The following is a 17,770-nucleotide window of genomic DNA, read 5'->3' as shown; positions in this document are numbered from 1 at the left end:
AAATGCTTTTGTCTAGAAAGAGGAAAAAAAGGTATAGGAACATAGCCTTGTCATATGGAAAGGGTCATGATGTGGCAGAGGCATTTGATTTGTACTTGGCTCCAGAGGGCAGCTCTGAGAATAGTGGGGGCAGTGCTGCAGGAAGACGTCAATGTAATAATTAGAGCAGTCCAAAATTAGAGTGGGTTGCCTCATTAGGTAATGAGTTCCTTATCCCTGGATATCTTAAATGGAGGTTATAAGGCCCTTTGTTAGGGATGCTGCCAAGTAAGTTCTTGTCAGGATACAGACTGAACCAGAGGAGTAGAAGATGCTGCACCCTAGTTCTTCCTAAATAGAACAAGTACTGTGCCTGTTCCAGGAACAGTCCTCCTGGAAGACTTGAAGATGGTGATCACATCTCCTTCAGTCTTCTTTAGCTTAAACATTCCCAGGACCTTCAGTCTTTTTGTAAACAGGACATAAATTCCATGTTCTTAGTGGCCCTTCTCTGAAAATGTTTACCATAAAATAGTCATTCATAGTAAGGTTACAGGCCATGTGGGTGGCATAGATATTAAGTGCTCTAAAGAATTCAGAAAGTGACAAAGTCATTGTAGACTGGCATGGAATTGTGTTCTCTCTCTCTAAGGTACTTGATAGAAAAAATATCAAAGGTGAGTATTTCAGTAGAGGGGAAGATAAGAGTGCTGGATAATTCATTGGCAAGGTAACATCCTTCCTCCTCACAAACCCCCACCACCACCACCACAATAGACATATAAAAGCCAGAAGTTGAACATTGTGTGAGTTCATATCGAAATGTAGTGACTCTTAGAAGTGAGAGGTAGCATAGTGTAATAAAAAGAGGAATTAACTTGGCTTTGATACTACCTGTAATACCAAGGACAAGTTGCCTTTTTAAGCCTTAGTTTCTTCTTATGTAAAATGGAGATCAAACTTATACTACATACATAACAAATGCTTTATTGATGAGTTGTTAACATTATTAGTAATTGTAACAAAAATAAAAATATTTGTAGCAGCTCTTTTTATAGTACTGTAAACTAAGAGGGGGCACTAACTGGGGAATGGCTGAACAAATTTTGTTATATGAGTATAATCAGAGCATCACTGCAGTATAAGAAATGATGAAAGGAGCGGTTTCAAAGTAACCTGGGAATACTTGTATGAACTGTTGCATAGTAAAGTGAGCAGAACTGGGAGAACACTATACCAACAATGTTGTAAAGACAAACAGCTTTAAAAGACTTGACTTGGATCGATGCAGTGACAAAGCACCATTCCAGAATCAGTGAATGCCACCTACCCTGCTGAGACAGAGGCAGAGGTGTGCTGAAACAAGCTCCTGCCAATTCTCAAGAGCTGCTTGTTCAGTTTTTAGAATGAGCATTTACACTTCAGAAATCAGCAAATGCTACAAACCACAGTTTGATTTATTGTTTTATTCAATTGTCTAGCCTTAGGAAAAGTCGTGGAGAAAACATTAATAAGGCAACTTAAACTTAAAAGAGTGTTGTGCATGCATGTTTTTTGAGTCCATTGTTAAACATTTATCAGCACACTCCTGGACAGAGATGATGTACTCAATCAACATGCATAATGGGACATACATTTTTTATATGGTCATTGTGACAGTTTGTTTTGCTTGACTATACATATTTCTTACAAAGTCAAGTTTTTATATTTTCCGGTGGGAGGATAGGGAGAGAAAATTAATGCTTGTTAAAATACCGAACTAAAAAGGAAATCTAGTCTATATCCATTTCATTAACTGAAAATTTCCAATGACCTCAGAGTTTTCCATTTTTTTATCTTCATATATTGTTGCTCAGTTTTTCAGTCATGTCTGACTCTTCATGATCCCATTTGGGATTTTCTTGGCAAAGATAATGGAGTAGTTTGCCATTTCTTTGTCCAACTTATTTTACAGATGAGGAAACTGAGGTAAACTGTTAAGTACCTTGTCCAGAGTCACACAGCTAGCATGTATCTGAGGCCAGATTGAATTCAGGAAGATGAGTCTTCCTGACTCCAGGTCCACCACCATAGCCAGTGCCCCACCTACCTGCCCCTTCATATATTAGTAGCTTCTCAGTTTTTATCTCTTATTTCAGTTAATCTCAAAATCTAAACTAGGCCCTCACTGTGGGAAAACAGTGCTCTTAAGAAAAAAAATTTCCTCATACTGGTCCACAACACATTGTTATGTGACTTAAAATTGAGAGTTCCATTGACAAAGAACAGTATGAAACCTGTTCCTACAAGTGAGATCTGTTTATAATTTTGTTATAATACATTACTGGTCTGTAATGAAAATATTCAAGTCTTTAACATTTCTAGCAGTTAAGATACCAGTATTTCTGATTTTTTGTAGTACCAAAATAAAAAAGAGAGCCACTCATTTCTCTGTCATCCATGTCAAACTGACCATCATGATGGCTTCAGGTAGGGTCAGACTGCAGATGCCACTTTGCATTAGTAGAAGGAATTTAATCATTGAGAGTTATTTACACCAATAGAATTATAGATCTAGCCAAAAAAATTATTACCAGAGCCTAGTCAGTATACGTTAGCTACTAAGTAGTTTATAAATGTTTGTTAATTGACTTATGATGATGATAATGATTCTTTCTTCTCCCTATTGGGTAAACCAAAAACAACTTCCATGGTCTTCACTATGTTCACATTGCTTATCTTGATTTTAAGTTGTTGTCTCTCTAATCTTGAACATATTGTGCTTTTTGGGACCTGTGTGGGTTTAGGGGCTACCTAGTAAATAGCATGTTGATTACACGCTAGGAGAATAGAATTCATTTGATGGTTTCCCCATAACTTAACTAATATATTGTTCTACATGTTATTTCTCACCCAGTCTGAGGACCTTGGCGCCTGTGCCCAGTTTGAAAGTAGCAGACAGAACCGGAACATGATGCCAAGTGCAAGCTGTGTCTTTCCCACCTTCACATTACGCAAGCCATCTTCTGAGACAGACATTGAAAACTGGGCCTCAAAGCACTTCAATAAGCACACACAAGGCCTCTTCAGGAGGAAGGTGTCTATTGCCAACATGCTAGCTTGGAGCAGTGAGTCTATCAAGAAGCCTATGATTATGACCAGTGACCGCAATGTGAAGAAGGAAGCCTGTGAGATCTTCAAGTTGATCCAGATGTACATGGGAGATCGGCGGGCCAAGGGGGATCAGCTCAGTGTGGCACTCGAGGTAGCCACCAAAGGCTGGAGTATGCAGGGTCTACGGGATGAGCTTTATATCCAACTCTGCCGACAGACTACAGAAAATTTCCGTTATGAGAGCCTGGCACGAGGCTGGGAGCTCATGGCTATCTGCTTGGCTTTCTTCCCACCTACCCCCAAGTTTCACTCCTATCTGGAAGGCTACATATATCGGCACATGGATCCAGTAAATGACACCAAAGGTAAGGTGCCATCTAGTGTTGACTGACCTTTACTGGTATTTTTCTCTCCTCAGTGCTACCCATGCAGAAACTGGAACTGACATCTTCATACTGCTATAATCCCCATGTCCTCAGAACAGACCTCTTGCCAACCCTCATATAGAGTAGCCCTGAAACTGCAGGTATTCGATGCTGGCATTTCATTACTGGTGCCCTGCTTGGGAGCAGGAGCAGTTTCCTATGTAACTGAAACTCCAAGTATGTATAGAAGCATTAAGTCACTTCTGCTTACCATAATAACTCATATTTCTATAGCACTTTAAGATTTTCTCACAATGACACTATTAGACAGTATAAGTATTTTTAGTTCTATTTTATAGATAAGGAAAGAATCTTAAGGTGAAGTAACTTGTCCATGGTCATAAAGCTAGTAAGTATCATGACTTAAATCTATGTCCTTTGTGTGTTGGGTAGAAATGTTACAATAATGTGTCTCAGTCCAGAAGAATCTATGAACTATCCCCTCCTCAAGAAGCCCATAATGGGTCTGTTGGTTCTTGTTCAAATCATTCTTGAGGGAGCTCTCACTCGTCAAGGTCTGAAGGGCAGGATATCTCTAGTGATTTCAGAGCCTCATTTTGGAAAGAAAAAATTGTTCTTGGATTTTCTGTATTGACCTTAGAAATCTTTGAGGGTGTTACCTTTATACTTGCCTCAGGTAAGGTTTACTATTGTCTTAGTATACTCTCTGCTAATTTATGGCTGACAGAGACTGGGGCCCTGCCTCCAGGTTTTTCTGAAGGTAGGATCTTTCCTTTAACCCCAGTTTCTAAAAGGAATCAGAGATACTAGAATGGATAGCAGCATGAGGCAGTATTGTTCTGAATCCAAGGTACAGCCATTAGTGCAAACTGTTAGACCCAGAAATAACCTGAGAGTTGACCAAACTATTCTTCAGTGGAGGATCTGGAAACCACAAAGAAAACAACATTGAAATGCTTCAGAACTCTGATCAATGAAGTGACCAATAGGGACTTCAAAGAACTCAAAGTGAGACATACTTCCTGCCTCTAGGCAGAGAGATGATCAACTGTAGATCTGAAATGAGGCATATATTTTCACTGCCCAGATGTTGATTTGCTTTGTTTTACTGTATTTACTTGTTACTAGAATGAGTTCTTTTGAGGGAGAGGTGGGGGGGAGGGGAGGGTTGGGAGAGGACACTGGTGGAAGTATTGAAAAGAGACCCATGATGTAAAAACAAAAGCATGAACAAAATATTTTAAAAAGAAAATTGTAGGGGCGCCCAGGTAGCACAGCGAGTAAGAGCACCGGCTCCAGTGTTGGGATGATATGTGGATCGAATCCGGGCTCAGACACTTAGCACCCACCCAAAAACACCTGGCCGTGAACCTTGAGCAAGTTACTTAACCCCGATTGCTTAAAAAAAAAAAAAAAGTGTGTGTGTGTGGGGGGTGGATTTGGGCATTAGAGGGGGGAGGGCTTTGTGTTGCAGTGAATATAATAGTAATAATAACTCCCTCTATAGTCCTTTTAAATTTACAAAGTACTTTCCTCACAAAAACCTGATAAAGGAGCTGATAATGAAGAATGCATAACTTTATTTTTGGTTAACATTTACCACCTCACTTTGGTAAAAAGTTCTGAGTTTTTTTCTTAGTCTTGAAGAATAGTCACAGAATCAAATATTAGAACTTGAAGGGACCTTAGAGCATAGAATATAAAGTGTTAAGACTTACAACACAGAACATAAAACGTCAGAGCTAGTAGAGACCAGTGGAGAGGGATGGGGAACCTGTAGCCTGAGGCTACATGTGGCCATCTAGATTAAGGGGATTTGTTCTGTGAAGTTTGTATTCAGTCAGAGGGCTACACTTGAGGGCTCCATGTGGCCTTGAGGCAACAGGTTCCCCACACTTGCCTTAGGATATAGAATATTTTCTAAACTTCCCTATTCCTGTTGAAGGCATCATCATCCTTCTACTCTTCCAGTTTCATAACTTTTACATTATTTGGATTCCTTACTCTCACTCACCCCACATAACCAAACAGTTGCCAAATCTTGCCATTTCTACCTTTATAACATCTTTCATATCTGACGCCTTCTCTCCAATCATATAGCTATCACCTTATTTCAGGACCTTATTGCCTCTTGCTCAATTATTTAAACAGGCTCCTCGTCACTCTTATCCATCCTACATACTGCTGCCAAAATAATTTTCTTTAATCTTAGAAACAACCATATTACTCTCCTACTCAACACCAGTGGCTTTCTAAAGCTTCTAGGATAAAATATAAACTCCTTTGTTTCTTTTTTACAGCCTTACTTGTGCAACCTGGCCCCAGCCTTTCTTTCCAACCTCACTGCATATTATTCCTCCTCCCACACTCTACAATCCAGCCAAACTGGGCTTTCTGCTTCTTACACAGAATAGTCCATTTCCTATCTCCATGCCTTTGTACTTTATCTCCCCCATGCCACCTCTTAAAATCCCTGTCTTCTTTTAAGATGCAACTCAAACATCATCTTTCCCATGAAGCCATTCCTCACTCCGAGCTATTAGTGCCCTTCTTCCTAAACTACCTTGTACTTGACTACTTTGTAATATGTTGTATATGTACTTGTCTCCCCCATTAGAATTTGAGCTCCTTGCAAGTAGAGACTGTTGCATTTTGTGTATGTATATTCCCATTATCTAGCATAGTACCTGGCACATAGTAGGCACTTATAAATAGATAGTGGTGACTGATTGATTATCAGAACTGGAAATGATTACAAAACCCAGAGCATAGGCTGTTAGAACTAGAGGAGGTCGTAAAATTAGGCTAGATCTGAAAGGAACTTTAGAATATAAAGCCAAAGCTGGACAGGGTCTTTAGGACAGAAAACATACTCTCAAGTCTGGAGTGGGACCTTAGAGATTATCTAGGCCAGCTCTCTCTTTTTGGACATGTATAAACCATTTCGTTTAGCATTGTTGCAAGTTCCTTCCTCTCACCCCCAGCACTTGCATATTACCTTTCCCACAAGAATAGGCAGTGTTGGCAGCTGGAGCTTCTCCCTCAAGTTCTATACTATGATTTCATTAGCATATGGTGTCACCTTTTCTTTTTCCTGTAATCAGACCAAGTATTGCTTGAGATTTCCTCATCCAGGTTTTCTGGGTGATTCTTGTTTGTTTTTTGCTTTTTGGAGGGCAATTGGGGTTAAGTGACTTGCCCAAGGTCACATGGCTAGTTTTTGTGTTAAGTGTCTGAGGCCAAATTTAAACTCAGGTCCTTCTGACTCCAGGGTTAGTGCTCTATTCACTGCTCCACCTAGCCGCCCCTGGGCGATTCTTAATAGCACTTTAGTTAAATTTCAAACCCCTCTCAGAGGCCAGCTGTATCTCAGAAACAGTTGGCCATTTCTTTACCCTGACTAGTCTTCTATCTCTAGGTATGATCTCTCCCTTTAACTGAATTCTACCTGATTTTTCTGGCACCCCCAAACTAGTTTTGGCCTCCTGGGTGGGAACTGTGTGTCTCTGAAATGAACTGCTCTCTCTGCTAAAAACAAAGCAACTATAAACTCTTAACTTGCTTTAATCATAATTACATACTTCATAAGGTAGGGAAAGCAACTGGGGAAGTGGCCGGTTATTCTGAACCTGATAAGGAACTAGTTGTCAGAGTAGAAATGATAGGAACTTTCGAGAAAATGACCACTCCATTTTGGAATCAATGATAGAGGAGAAAAAAAAAAGGTAAGTATAGTCAGATATATAACTAAGATTTTGGGAGAACAGGTATCACAGGGATTTACAGGGAGTGTAGATAGTATCCCATGGATTAAAATCTGCAAAGTAATTTAGCCTAGAAAGAAAGGGAAGTTTGTGAATCAGATTCCAAAGACACAAAGAAAAAAAAATTCCAGTAACAAAAAAAAAGGGGGCATGGGGGCGCTATCTAATATGGATGTCTAAGAAACTTGTTGACAAACTCATATTTTTAAAAGATATGTACAGATGACGAATGGGCAGCTAAAGTGGTTCATTGGATAGAATGCTGTGGCTGGAGTCAGGAAAACTTCTCTTTCTGAGTTCAAGCCTAGCCTTAGACACTTAGTGGCTGTGTGACCCTGGCAAGTCACTTAACCTTGCTTGACTCAGTTTCCTCATCTATAAAATGAGCTGGAGAATGAAATGGCAAACCACTCCATTATCTTTGCCAAGAAAACCCCAAATGGGTCACAGAGAGAAGCACAGCAGAAAATGACTGAACGACAGCAACAGACAATGAAAGCAAGAGCAGGAAAATGATGGTATCTTACATTTAGAACCCAAAGGAAATAACAAAAATGGGGTATGAATCCATATAGTGTAAAGAATACCAAAACTAAGAATGAACTGAGGCATATGCTTTTTGTACCACACGTTTCCTTTAAGTGCCACACACATTCATTCATCAGTGTCTTATCTTCATGGCAAGATTAAGTTAGGAGTCTTCTAGAGTAGTGGAAAAGGCCCATCTTGGCCCTTGTCTGGGTAAACAGGTAGGAAGCTCCAGCACCATCCCAGAGATCATTCCTTAGAAAAAGTCAACTAAATTTTGAATGTGCCAGGTAGGATGGTTGTTCTTAATCAGCCCTAAAGGCACTTAGGGTGGACACAGTCCACACCCTCACTTAGAGCTGTTAATAGGTTCTTCTGGACCATTAGTTTAAAAACAGTTCTTTACCTAATTAAGCCCCTAGATTTTAGATGAGCTTATAGCCAGGCCATCCCAGCTAATGTAGTCTACCTGACAACAGAGGAGGAGAAACTGTCATGAAAAGACTTAACATCTTCCTTTTCAATTCGACAAATACTGATTAAGGACTCACATTTGTCCTGGGCATTGTGCTAGGCACTGGAACAGAATCAAAGTTCCTGCCACTAAGGAACTTACAGATCTTTGGGGATTAAATAACTTTAAAATAAATTAACCACTGAGTATTTAGGGGCTGCTGGTAAAATTTCCCTGCTACCCCTCAAGAATTCAAGGAGGCTTTTTGTGATACAGTCAAAAGAACTGTGGCCTAGACTATCATAGTGATCTAATTGGTTTCCTGGCCTTCATTCTCTATTCTGTGCAGCACAGTCTTCACAAAGTCAAATGATATTTCTGATGATCAGGTATAACCATGTCACTCTGGGGCACAAAAGCTTTCAGTGTCTTCCTATTGACTGTAGGATAAAATACATGGTCCTTAACCTGGCCTTTAAAGCCTCTACAACTTGACTCCATCCTAACTTTTCAACTTTATTTCATACTCCTTACCTCGTTATAACTTCTCTACTCCAAACAAACTGAACTAAGAGGTGTTTTCAAGCCTCCTCTGCCTTCAAATGAAAATTTGTAAAGTGCTTAGTACAGTGTCTGACACAGAGTAGGTGTTCCTTTCTTTCCCCTGCTTCTTCCTTTTGCATGTCATCTCCCATATATGGAATGCATTTCCTCTTCATCTCTGTCTTCAAGGCCCTGCACAATGCCACCTTCTCTGGGAAGCTTTCCTTAATGCCCCAGCTAAAAGTTATCTCTCCTTTACCCTTATCACTTCATCCCTTGCATTATATTTATTTCTGTGCATATTTTTATAGGGACAGAGTGCCAGGCCTGAAGTCAGGAAGGTTCCTCTTCCTGAGTTCAAATCCAACCTCAGACACCAACTATGTGACCCTGACAGGTCACCTAACCTTGTTTGCCTCAGTTTCCTCATCTGTAAAATAAATTGGAGAAGGAAGTGGCAAACCACTCCAGTATATCTTTGCCAAGAAAACCCCAAATGGGGTCACAAAGAATCGGACATTGATGAGGAATGGCTCCCAGTAGGTTCAGCAGGGACTCTGATCTTATCTAAGACCAGAAAGCCTTCGATTCAGTCTTGAAAGAAATTGGAAGCCAAATTGGAGTCAGAATTGTAAAAGTTTATTTTATGCTTTACAGCAGGCAATGGTTATTAGGCTGTACGGTGGGAAAGAGTCCTTTATGGGACCTGCAACCTCAAAGGGGTAGAATTAAGGTTTTTATAGGGTAATCCATAGTAGAACCCATGACAGTTATACTAACTAGGTGATTAAGGGTGGGATTAGGGAGGAGTTAAGGTGGGGACAGTGTTTAAAGGAACCTGCATTTTTAATGTAACTTTGAAGGCATATTGCCCATAATTCACTGGGAAAAAGCCCAAGGAGGTGTGGTTTTAGACTTGAAACGTCACTAAGTTGGCTAGTGGTCAAGGGCTGATGGAGAAGTGCCCAGTCTGCCACCCATCAGTGGATGGTTTGACAAGATTGATGTCTGGGAACCAAGGCTCTTAAGGAGTTAACCCAGAGATAGGGTCCTGAAGGATTCATGGGGGCAGCGGGACACTATACAAGGGGAAGATAATAGTTGCCTAAGCTGGTATGTTTATAGATACTTTTGTGAAGGATTCATAGGAATAGTTTGTTATTGTTCCAAGCTGAGATAGTTGTTGATGGGCAGAGTTGATGGGCAGCTCTGAGACAAGGGGGGGGGGGGGCGGTAGTATGATTTTACAGACTGATGTTACAAAGTTTTACAAATTGATGTTACAAACATAGATCCTAAGCACCCCATCATTACTGATGTTACAAATTGGTATTATGAATCGATATTACAAACATAGATCCCAAGCACCCCATCAACATGACTAAAAAATAACTGAACAACAAACATTTTTATCTCAGCATTAGACTGTAATAACCTGGAAAGCAAAGACTCTATTGTTCTCCATCCTTTTCTTATACAGTGCCTTTACTTATAAGAGGCTCTTAATAAAAAATTATTGAATTGAAAGTCTGGAGACTTGTTCTAATAACAGTTTTAAAATCTACTAATCATGTGACCTAAGGCAAGCAGGATAGTAAAGGGCCTTGAGTTTGTGCTGTTTGAGGATCAGTTGAAGAAACTGGGGTATTTAGTCTGGAGAAGAGAGTTGGATAAAAATGATTGTTCTCTTCAAATAGTTGTCATGGAATAGTATTTAGACCTGTTCTACTTAGCTTTAGGGGGCAGGACTGCTAACAATGGGAGGCAAATTTAGGATTAATGCAGAGAAAAACTTCCAAAGAATTAGAGCTCTCCAGGAGTGGCATGGGCTATGGGGTACCATTGGAAGTGGTACCAGCAGAGGCTAGTTGGCCACTTATTGGTTAAGACACAGAGGAGGTTCTTATTAAGGTACAAATCTTCTTTTGCAGAGACGAAATCTCAAGAATTAAACTACACCTAGGGATAGAGGTCATAGGTACAATGTGTACATTAAATTAAATTAAATTGATGAGGTTTGGCTCATTAGCATAGCAGATGGTCATATAAGCCTGAGACCTCTATGGCTTCTAGTCAACTTGCCCCTAGTAGCCCACAGAACCCCACCCTATCCATTGCTCTGGGTAGGTGTTAATGGCATTTTTGGTTCAGTATATGTTTAAACATGACATATTATGAAAATGTGGGCAGGACTCCTGAGTTGAGTAATCAATCGATGAATGTTTATTAAGCACTTGCTATGTGCCAGGCGCTGTGCTAAAGCCCATGGAATACGAAAAGAGGCAAAAGACAGTCCCTGCACTCAAGGAGCTTACAATCGAACAACATACAAACAAAAACACATACAGAACGAACTATATAGAGAATAAATAGGAAGTAATTAACAGAGGGAAGGCACTAGAATTAAAAAGAGTTGAGGAAAGTTTCCCATGAAAGAAGGAATTTTAGTTAGGATTTAAAGTAAGCTAGTGAGGTCAGTAAGTAGAGCAGAGGAGGGAGGAGAACATTTTAAGCAAAGGGGACAGCCTGAGAAAATATCCAGAATTGAGAGATATAGTATCTTGTTCATGGAACAACCAGGAAACCATTGTCGATGGATTGAAAAGTAACATGTCAATGAGTAAGGTGTAAGAAGACTGGAAATGTAAGAGGGGGCTAGGTTATGAAGGGCTTTGAATGCCAAACAGAACATTTTTTATTTGATTCTGTAGGCAATAATGAGGCCTCTATAGTTTAGTTAGGGTGGTAATGTCACTGGTTCTGTGCTTGAGGAAATTCACTTTAGTGGCTGAATGGAGAATGGATTAGAGTGCAGAGAGATGTGAGACAGGAGAATAAGTCAAAGCTAATAACTGTGGTCAGCAGTTTGGAAACAGATATTTGGGGACACTGTAGCCAACCACATAAACCCAGGAGACCTTAATCACTTCCCTATGCCCTCAAGCTAGATCTCATCCTAGTTCATCCTAGTTACTCATCTCTGGGAAAGTTTGACCTAGAGAAGAGGGAGGGGAGACACTTTGTAATGGTAATATAATCTGAATTTGAAGACCCCTCTTTGTATTGGCAAGTAAGCAGGTACTTAGCATTTAGTAACTAATCAAACCTCTGTGAAAGAAACAGAAGGTATGAACCCCTGTTCCTGATGTAATAGGAAGGGGTTGGCTGAAGTGGGAAGCTTATGTGTGTACCGTGTTTCCCCGATAATAAGACACTGTCTTATTATTTTTTTGGACAGAAAAACACCAGAGGGCTTATTTTCAGGGGAGGGCTTATTTTAATGAACATTGACAGCAATTTTAATAAACAGGTAAATGTGAACAAAAAAATGTACCTTTATTCAATAATGAATTCAATAAAGAACAGGATGATGCACTCACTGCTGCAGCTCTGATTGGATGCAGCTCAGAGCGCGGCGTGCGTTTCACCCAGGGGGGGAGGGACAGTGCATACAGAGGGTACCGTAATGTAGCGTGTAGCGCAGGGGATCACCTTCACTACAGTAGCAATCTCAATAGGGCTTATTTTCGGGGGAGGGCTTATTTTAGAGGAATCTTACACAGTAAGGGGAGGGCTTATTTTCGGGGTAGGTCTTATTATCGGGGAAACACTGTATATAAGAAAAGCCCCAGAGAGGCACAGTCAGAATTGCTGGGAGGAGTCTGAAGAGGAGCCCAGGAAACCCAGGAGCTCCTTCCCACCCCTCCCCCAGGCTGGATAAGGTGATTCTGATTTTTTGAACGAGCTGCAGAAGACTAAGAAAGCAGGGCCGAGATACAGGGACTTTGTCTCTTTGTGGCTTGGTTGAGCCTTGAATTCCTGGGAGCTGAAATTGTGAAGGATTTGAGATAGACTGGACCCTGTGAACTTCAGTGTGGTGCAGGACCTACCCAGAGAGCTGGACAAGGAACTGGGAGCTATCTGCCATTGAACCCAGGTGACAGTCTGGTGAATCCAGGTAGAATCTGGGACCATGGAAGGGGATCCAGGAATCTGAGAACAAGTCAAGATGAAAAGACCTCTCCATGGGTACTGAGTAATGATGAAACTGTAGTTTACTAGTGACCTAGGGGTAGAGGGTTTGTGTATTCTCTACTGATTGTACTTAGTGATTAATGATACTTAGTAACTGATTGCTGAATAAGTGGCTGATTGAGTTGAGTGTGCCCCATGAGTGGAAGATTTTGACTATTATTGTACTTTGAGATGATCGTTCTTTGTTCTAAATATTGTGACCACTTTGGTGAAAACTATGTGGCCATTTTAATGATAAGCTGTTGTGAATACTATATTGTGATTTTCTGTGATAAGTTGTAATATTATGAATGCTATACCTTGATTCTCTGTGAATGTTTTGCTCTTGATTTGTTATTGAATAGAGTGTTCACTATACTACGTAATCAGAATCTTAAAAGCTGTTCACAGTAGCATTCTTCTGGAAAGCTGCTTGTGCATGGCATTACATGTTTGGAAAAGGAATGGGACTTACTCTGTTTGACCTCGGAGAAAGGAGAAAGGTGGAGAACCTTGACCTTGGAGAAGGAATAACTATAACTCTGGAAGTTGCAGAAGCAGATTTAGTTTGATGTTAAGATAAGTTTCCTAACAATTAGAGAGATGGAGAAAAAAGTGGAATGGTCTACATGGGTTCCCTTCAAGCAGAGGTTATATGACTCCTTGATTGGTTTGTGTAGTGGGGATGACATTTTGAGTATAGGTTGGACGAAATAGCTACCGAGGGCTATTTCTCTAAAATCCTGTGGCTCTGTGACAGTCCTTGTCTCCTTACAAGAACAATGTCACTGGCCAGTCTTATACTGGCTCCTTTGGTGCCCCAAAATGTAAAGTCGTGGCACACCTAGTTAGAGAATTCTGTAACACCAAAAGAGCTGAGACTTTCGACCATTGCTCTAGTGCCTTTCTAAGCTCCTAAAACATCTCATTTCCTATTACTTATTATTATTATTATATTATTACCCATAATGCACTAGGGACAAGGGGTATAAGAAACACCAGTGATTATCATGGCGTGATCCTTTGCCCAAAATCTGTACTGTCATTGTAGTACATTCACAGGAACCACCACATTTGCCAATTGACAGAAGAGGGAATTCAGGGAAAACCTGGATTCAGGATTTTAACAGTAGAGATAATTAAGCATATATACACATAACATAAAAGTGTAGAGATGTAACATTTACTGAGTAAGTTAGAGGTGAGAATTAAAGCAATGAAATTACTGTTTTTAAACTTGCTTTCCTACTAAGAGCTATCAGACTTGTTAACTTAACCATCTTCAGATACGGATTATGTTTCAGTTTTCTTAAGCCAAGAAGCAGATGTTTTCTGAATTTGTGTGTGGTTTCTGTCTGCCAATTTGCACATGTGCCAATTTATGTAAAGGTGGTCTGATTTTTTCATATGGGCTGAAGCAATTTAAGACTAATCTAGGTTCTTTTCTTTCTCTTATCACTCCCCATTTCTGCTTTCTGGCCCTTAACTTAATATGATTATCTCTTTTGAAACTGAAGGCTGTCTGTGATTTTAAAACCTCAGATTTGGAAGGACCCTTAGAAGGAGATACAGTCTAACCTCTAATCCCAGGTAGGAATGTTTAGTGCATGTGCACAGCATTTTTATAAGTGACTCAAAGAAAGCAAAGATGGTATACTTATCAGGGCTAAATTGTTGACATGTCAGGAAATTCTTCATCCAATTTAAATAACAGTTTCCAGTATTCTCACAGCTCTAGCTCATTCTCATAGCTCTAGCTCATTCTCATCTATCTGCACTTCAATTTGTCATTTCTCTTCTTAAATTATAGCCCTCACAGCTGGATACAGCATTCTAAATAGGCTGTGTCAGGGGAAGGGGATAACAGAGCTGCTGCCTCTCTTATGAGAAGACTGTTAATGTCTCCTAAGACTATGTTAGCTTTTTTGGCTACCACGTAACATTGCTGACTCATATTGAGCACACAGGCTACCAAACACCTGTGTCTTTTTCACATGAACTACTGTCTAATCTTTTCTCTGTCACATGCATTAGTGCTCTCTCTTGTATTTGGGGCCTCTCCAAACTTGCTAAGTATGCCACTTATGCCTTTATCCAAGTCATTAATAAAAATATTGTAGAGAAGAGGACTGAGGCAAACAGAGACTATTGCTAGAGACTTCCCTCTATCAGTCCATTAATCACTGTTCTGTAGGGTCAGTATTTCACTTCAAATTCACCTAATGATAATAGAGGTAGGATTGTTCCAGAGAAATAACTGGAAACACTCCATTTCAGTTTAACACATGTTTATTAAGTGCCTACTATGTGCAGTGTATTGTGTTTGGATCAAGGTTTTCTTTTGTTTGTTTTGCCCACACCTGCTATTTCATCAATTAAGGGAACATCAAGTGGTGAAACTTGCCCTACCATAGCTGATGGGCAACTGTTGACTTAAGGGCAACTGTTGACTTAAAGTCTCGGAAAATGGCCTGGCACCCTGAGAGGTTCTGTAACTTGTTCTGGGTTACATAGCTTTTGTGTGTCTAGAACCGGAACACTGGTTCCTAGGCCTGCTCTTTGTTCCTGGAATCAATCTTATGCCTTTCCATTCAATCTAAGGATAAAATAAGGAAGAGAGAGGTCCAGATAAAGTGATTTGAGGAAGTAGAAAACACTTCAGCTAGAAAGAAGGGAGAGAAGGCTTCATAGAGAAGGTGGCACCTGAAGGGAGGTGGGCAAGGCATGGGAAGCAGCACTATGCTGATGTGAGGAAAAAGCCTGTTCCAGGCATGGGGAATTGGTAAGCATAAAATGAAACAGGAGCAGAGAGGCTATTCCACTTTGGTATATAGTAGAATTTGTTATAGTAATGAATATATAAAATAAGCCTATAGAAAGTTCCAGATTGTGGAGGCCCTGGAATGCCAGGATCAAAAATTTATACCACATTTAGTAGGCAGTGGGGAGCAATTGACAGTTTTTAAGTGGAGGAGTATCATAATAAAGGATTTTATTAGAAGACCACAATATGGAGGATGAATTGAAGAATACAGATATTGAAAACAGGAAGAGTCAAAGAGGATTCTAAACTAATAACCCAAACTGGATGACTAAAAGGATAATGATACTATTGACAGAAATAAGGAAGGGACACATTTGGAGGAAAGATAATATATTCAGTCATGTCAAATTGAAGATAGCAAAATAATTTTTAAAAATTATTCATCATGGGGCGGCCCAGGTCGCACAGCGAATAAGAGCACTGGCTCCAGTGTCGGGATGACCTGGAGATCGAATCCCGGGCTCAGACACTTAGCACCCACCCAGAAACACCTGGCTGTGTAACCTTGAGCAAGTTACTTAACCCCGGTTGCTTAAAAAAAAAAATTTTTTTCATCATGATAAAAAAAATTTATACCTTGTATCTAAGGCTGGTTCAGCATCTAAAATACTGTTAACATAATAAATATATAAACTCAGAAATTTAAAAATGTGATTATATCAAGAGGAAAGGCTTTCAATTAAAATCTGATATTCTTGATTTTTTTGAAAAAACAAAAAATAATAGTTATGGATGTATTTTTCCTCAGCACAATAAAAAGTACCTACCTTTAGCAAGTAATAGGCGATATAAACACAATAGAAGCATTCCCACTTAAACACTGGAAATGAAGAGGTAAAAATATGAGTATTTGTAAATAATATGATAATATAGCTAGAACATACAATTGTCACAAAACGAATGCAGCAAGGTGACAGTATACAGCTATATTAAACCAAAAAAAAAGTCATTTGCATTCTTATTTGCTTGTAGTAAAAATATAGTAAATGTCATAAAAGAAATCCCTTTTACAAGAAATAAAAGCATCAAATATTTGAAAATTAACATGCATTGAAATTTATAAAACCTACATAAGAACAGTTTTTAAGAACTATAATTAATGATAAAATGAAAACTAAATAATTAAAAAGACATTCAGTCTATGGATAGGTCAGATTAATATAGTAAAGTAACAATACTCCCCAAGTTAATTTATACATTTAATACAATACCAACCAAAAGGACAAGTTCTTTATAGAATTTAACAAAATCATAATGAAATTTATATAGAAAGACAAACAGGCAAGACTATCAAGAGGCATTCTGGACAATAAAAAAGTTTATGAACTTAGTCTTGCACTACTATGCTTTAAAACATTGAAAAGTAATTATCAATATGACTGTTCAGTATATCAAGGATCTCTGATTTTTGTTAGTTATGGGAGCTCCTTTAAGCTGTAAGTGTCAGAAGTAGGAATTAGCCGCTGTACTTTGCTTTTTCTCTTTGGTACTGGGCAAAAAAAATAGAGCAATCAATGTGTGGACTAAAATGAGAGACCACAGATATCCAGCCAAATTAGATACATGTCTGGCTGTGTCACCATCCTACTTAGTAAATTTCAGTTACTCTTTTACTCCAGAATCAAACATGAAGTCTTCTTGTTTGACATTTAGAACTCTTCATAAATTGGTACTTTTCCACCTTTCTAGTCTCCTTGAACTTTACTCCTCTCCACACACTCAGATCCAGCTATACTGGCCTCCTTACTGTTTCTTTTATCCACTATCCCATCTTCTATATCCATGCCATTTCGTTGGCTGTCTATCAGACCTGGAACATTCTCCCTACTCACCTCTGCCTCTTAATTTCTCTGGCTTCCCTCAAGACTCACCTCAAATCCCACTTTCTGATCCCTTTCCCCATTTCACCCCAACCCCAGGGCCTTCTTCTCTGAGATTGTCTTCTACTTACTGTGTGTCTGTGTGTGTGTGTGTGTGTGTGTGTGTGTGTGTGTATACACACTATCTCATACCAATTAAATTTGTAGAAATAATTTAAAACAGTGAATCTTACTGTTGGTGAGATTATGGAGAAACAGTTATGCATATTCATTGATGTTAGAATTGCAAGCTTGTAGAATCTTTGGAGAGTAGTATGGCAATAGTAAATAAAAGTTACAAAAAGTCATATTCTTTGATCCAGTAA

At 39.4% G+C, this 17,770-nt stretch overlaps 1 protein-coding gene across 4 annotated transcripts in view; it reads left to right on the top strand.

The window, feature by feature from the left end:
- The window catches only part of ARHGAP39 (Rho GTPase activating protein 39), a 418,348-nt gene that overhangs the window by 353,482 nt on the left and 47,096 nt on the right, over positions 1 to 17,770 (top strand). For all 4 annotated transcript variants that reach the window (XM_069100947.1, XM_069100944.1, XM_069100945.1 and 1 more), the window contains exon 6: positions 2,876 to 3,437. In XM_069100947.1, coding sequence (XP_068957048.1) covers positions 2,876 to 3,437 — 562 coding nt within the window. The remainder of the gene's footprint in view (positions 1 to 2,875; positions 3,438 to 17,770) is intronic.

This window comes from Petaurus breviceps, unplaced genomic scaffold (assembly GCF_028583685.1).
Source record: "Petaurus breviceps papuanus isolate PSGF00001 unplaced genomic scaffold, PetGlider_PUasm1.0 441, whole genome shotgun sequence".
NCBI lineage: Eukaryota > Metazoa > Chordata > Mammalia > Diprotodontia > Petauridae > Petaurus > Petaurus breviceps.
Note: the sequence above shows the minus strand (reverse complement) of the source record. Positions and strands in the feature narration are given on the sequence as shown.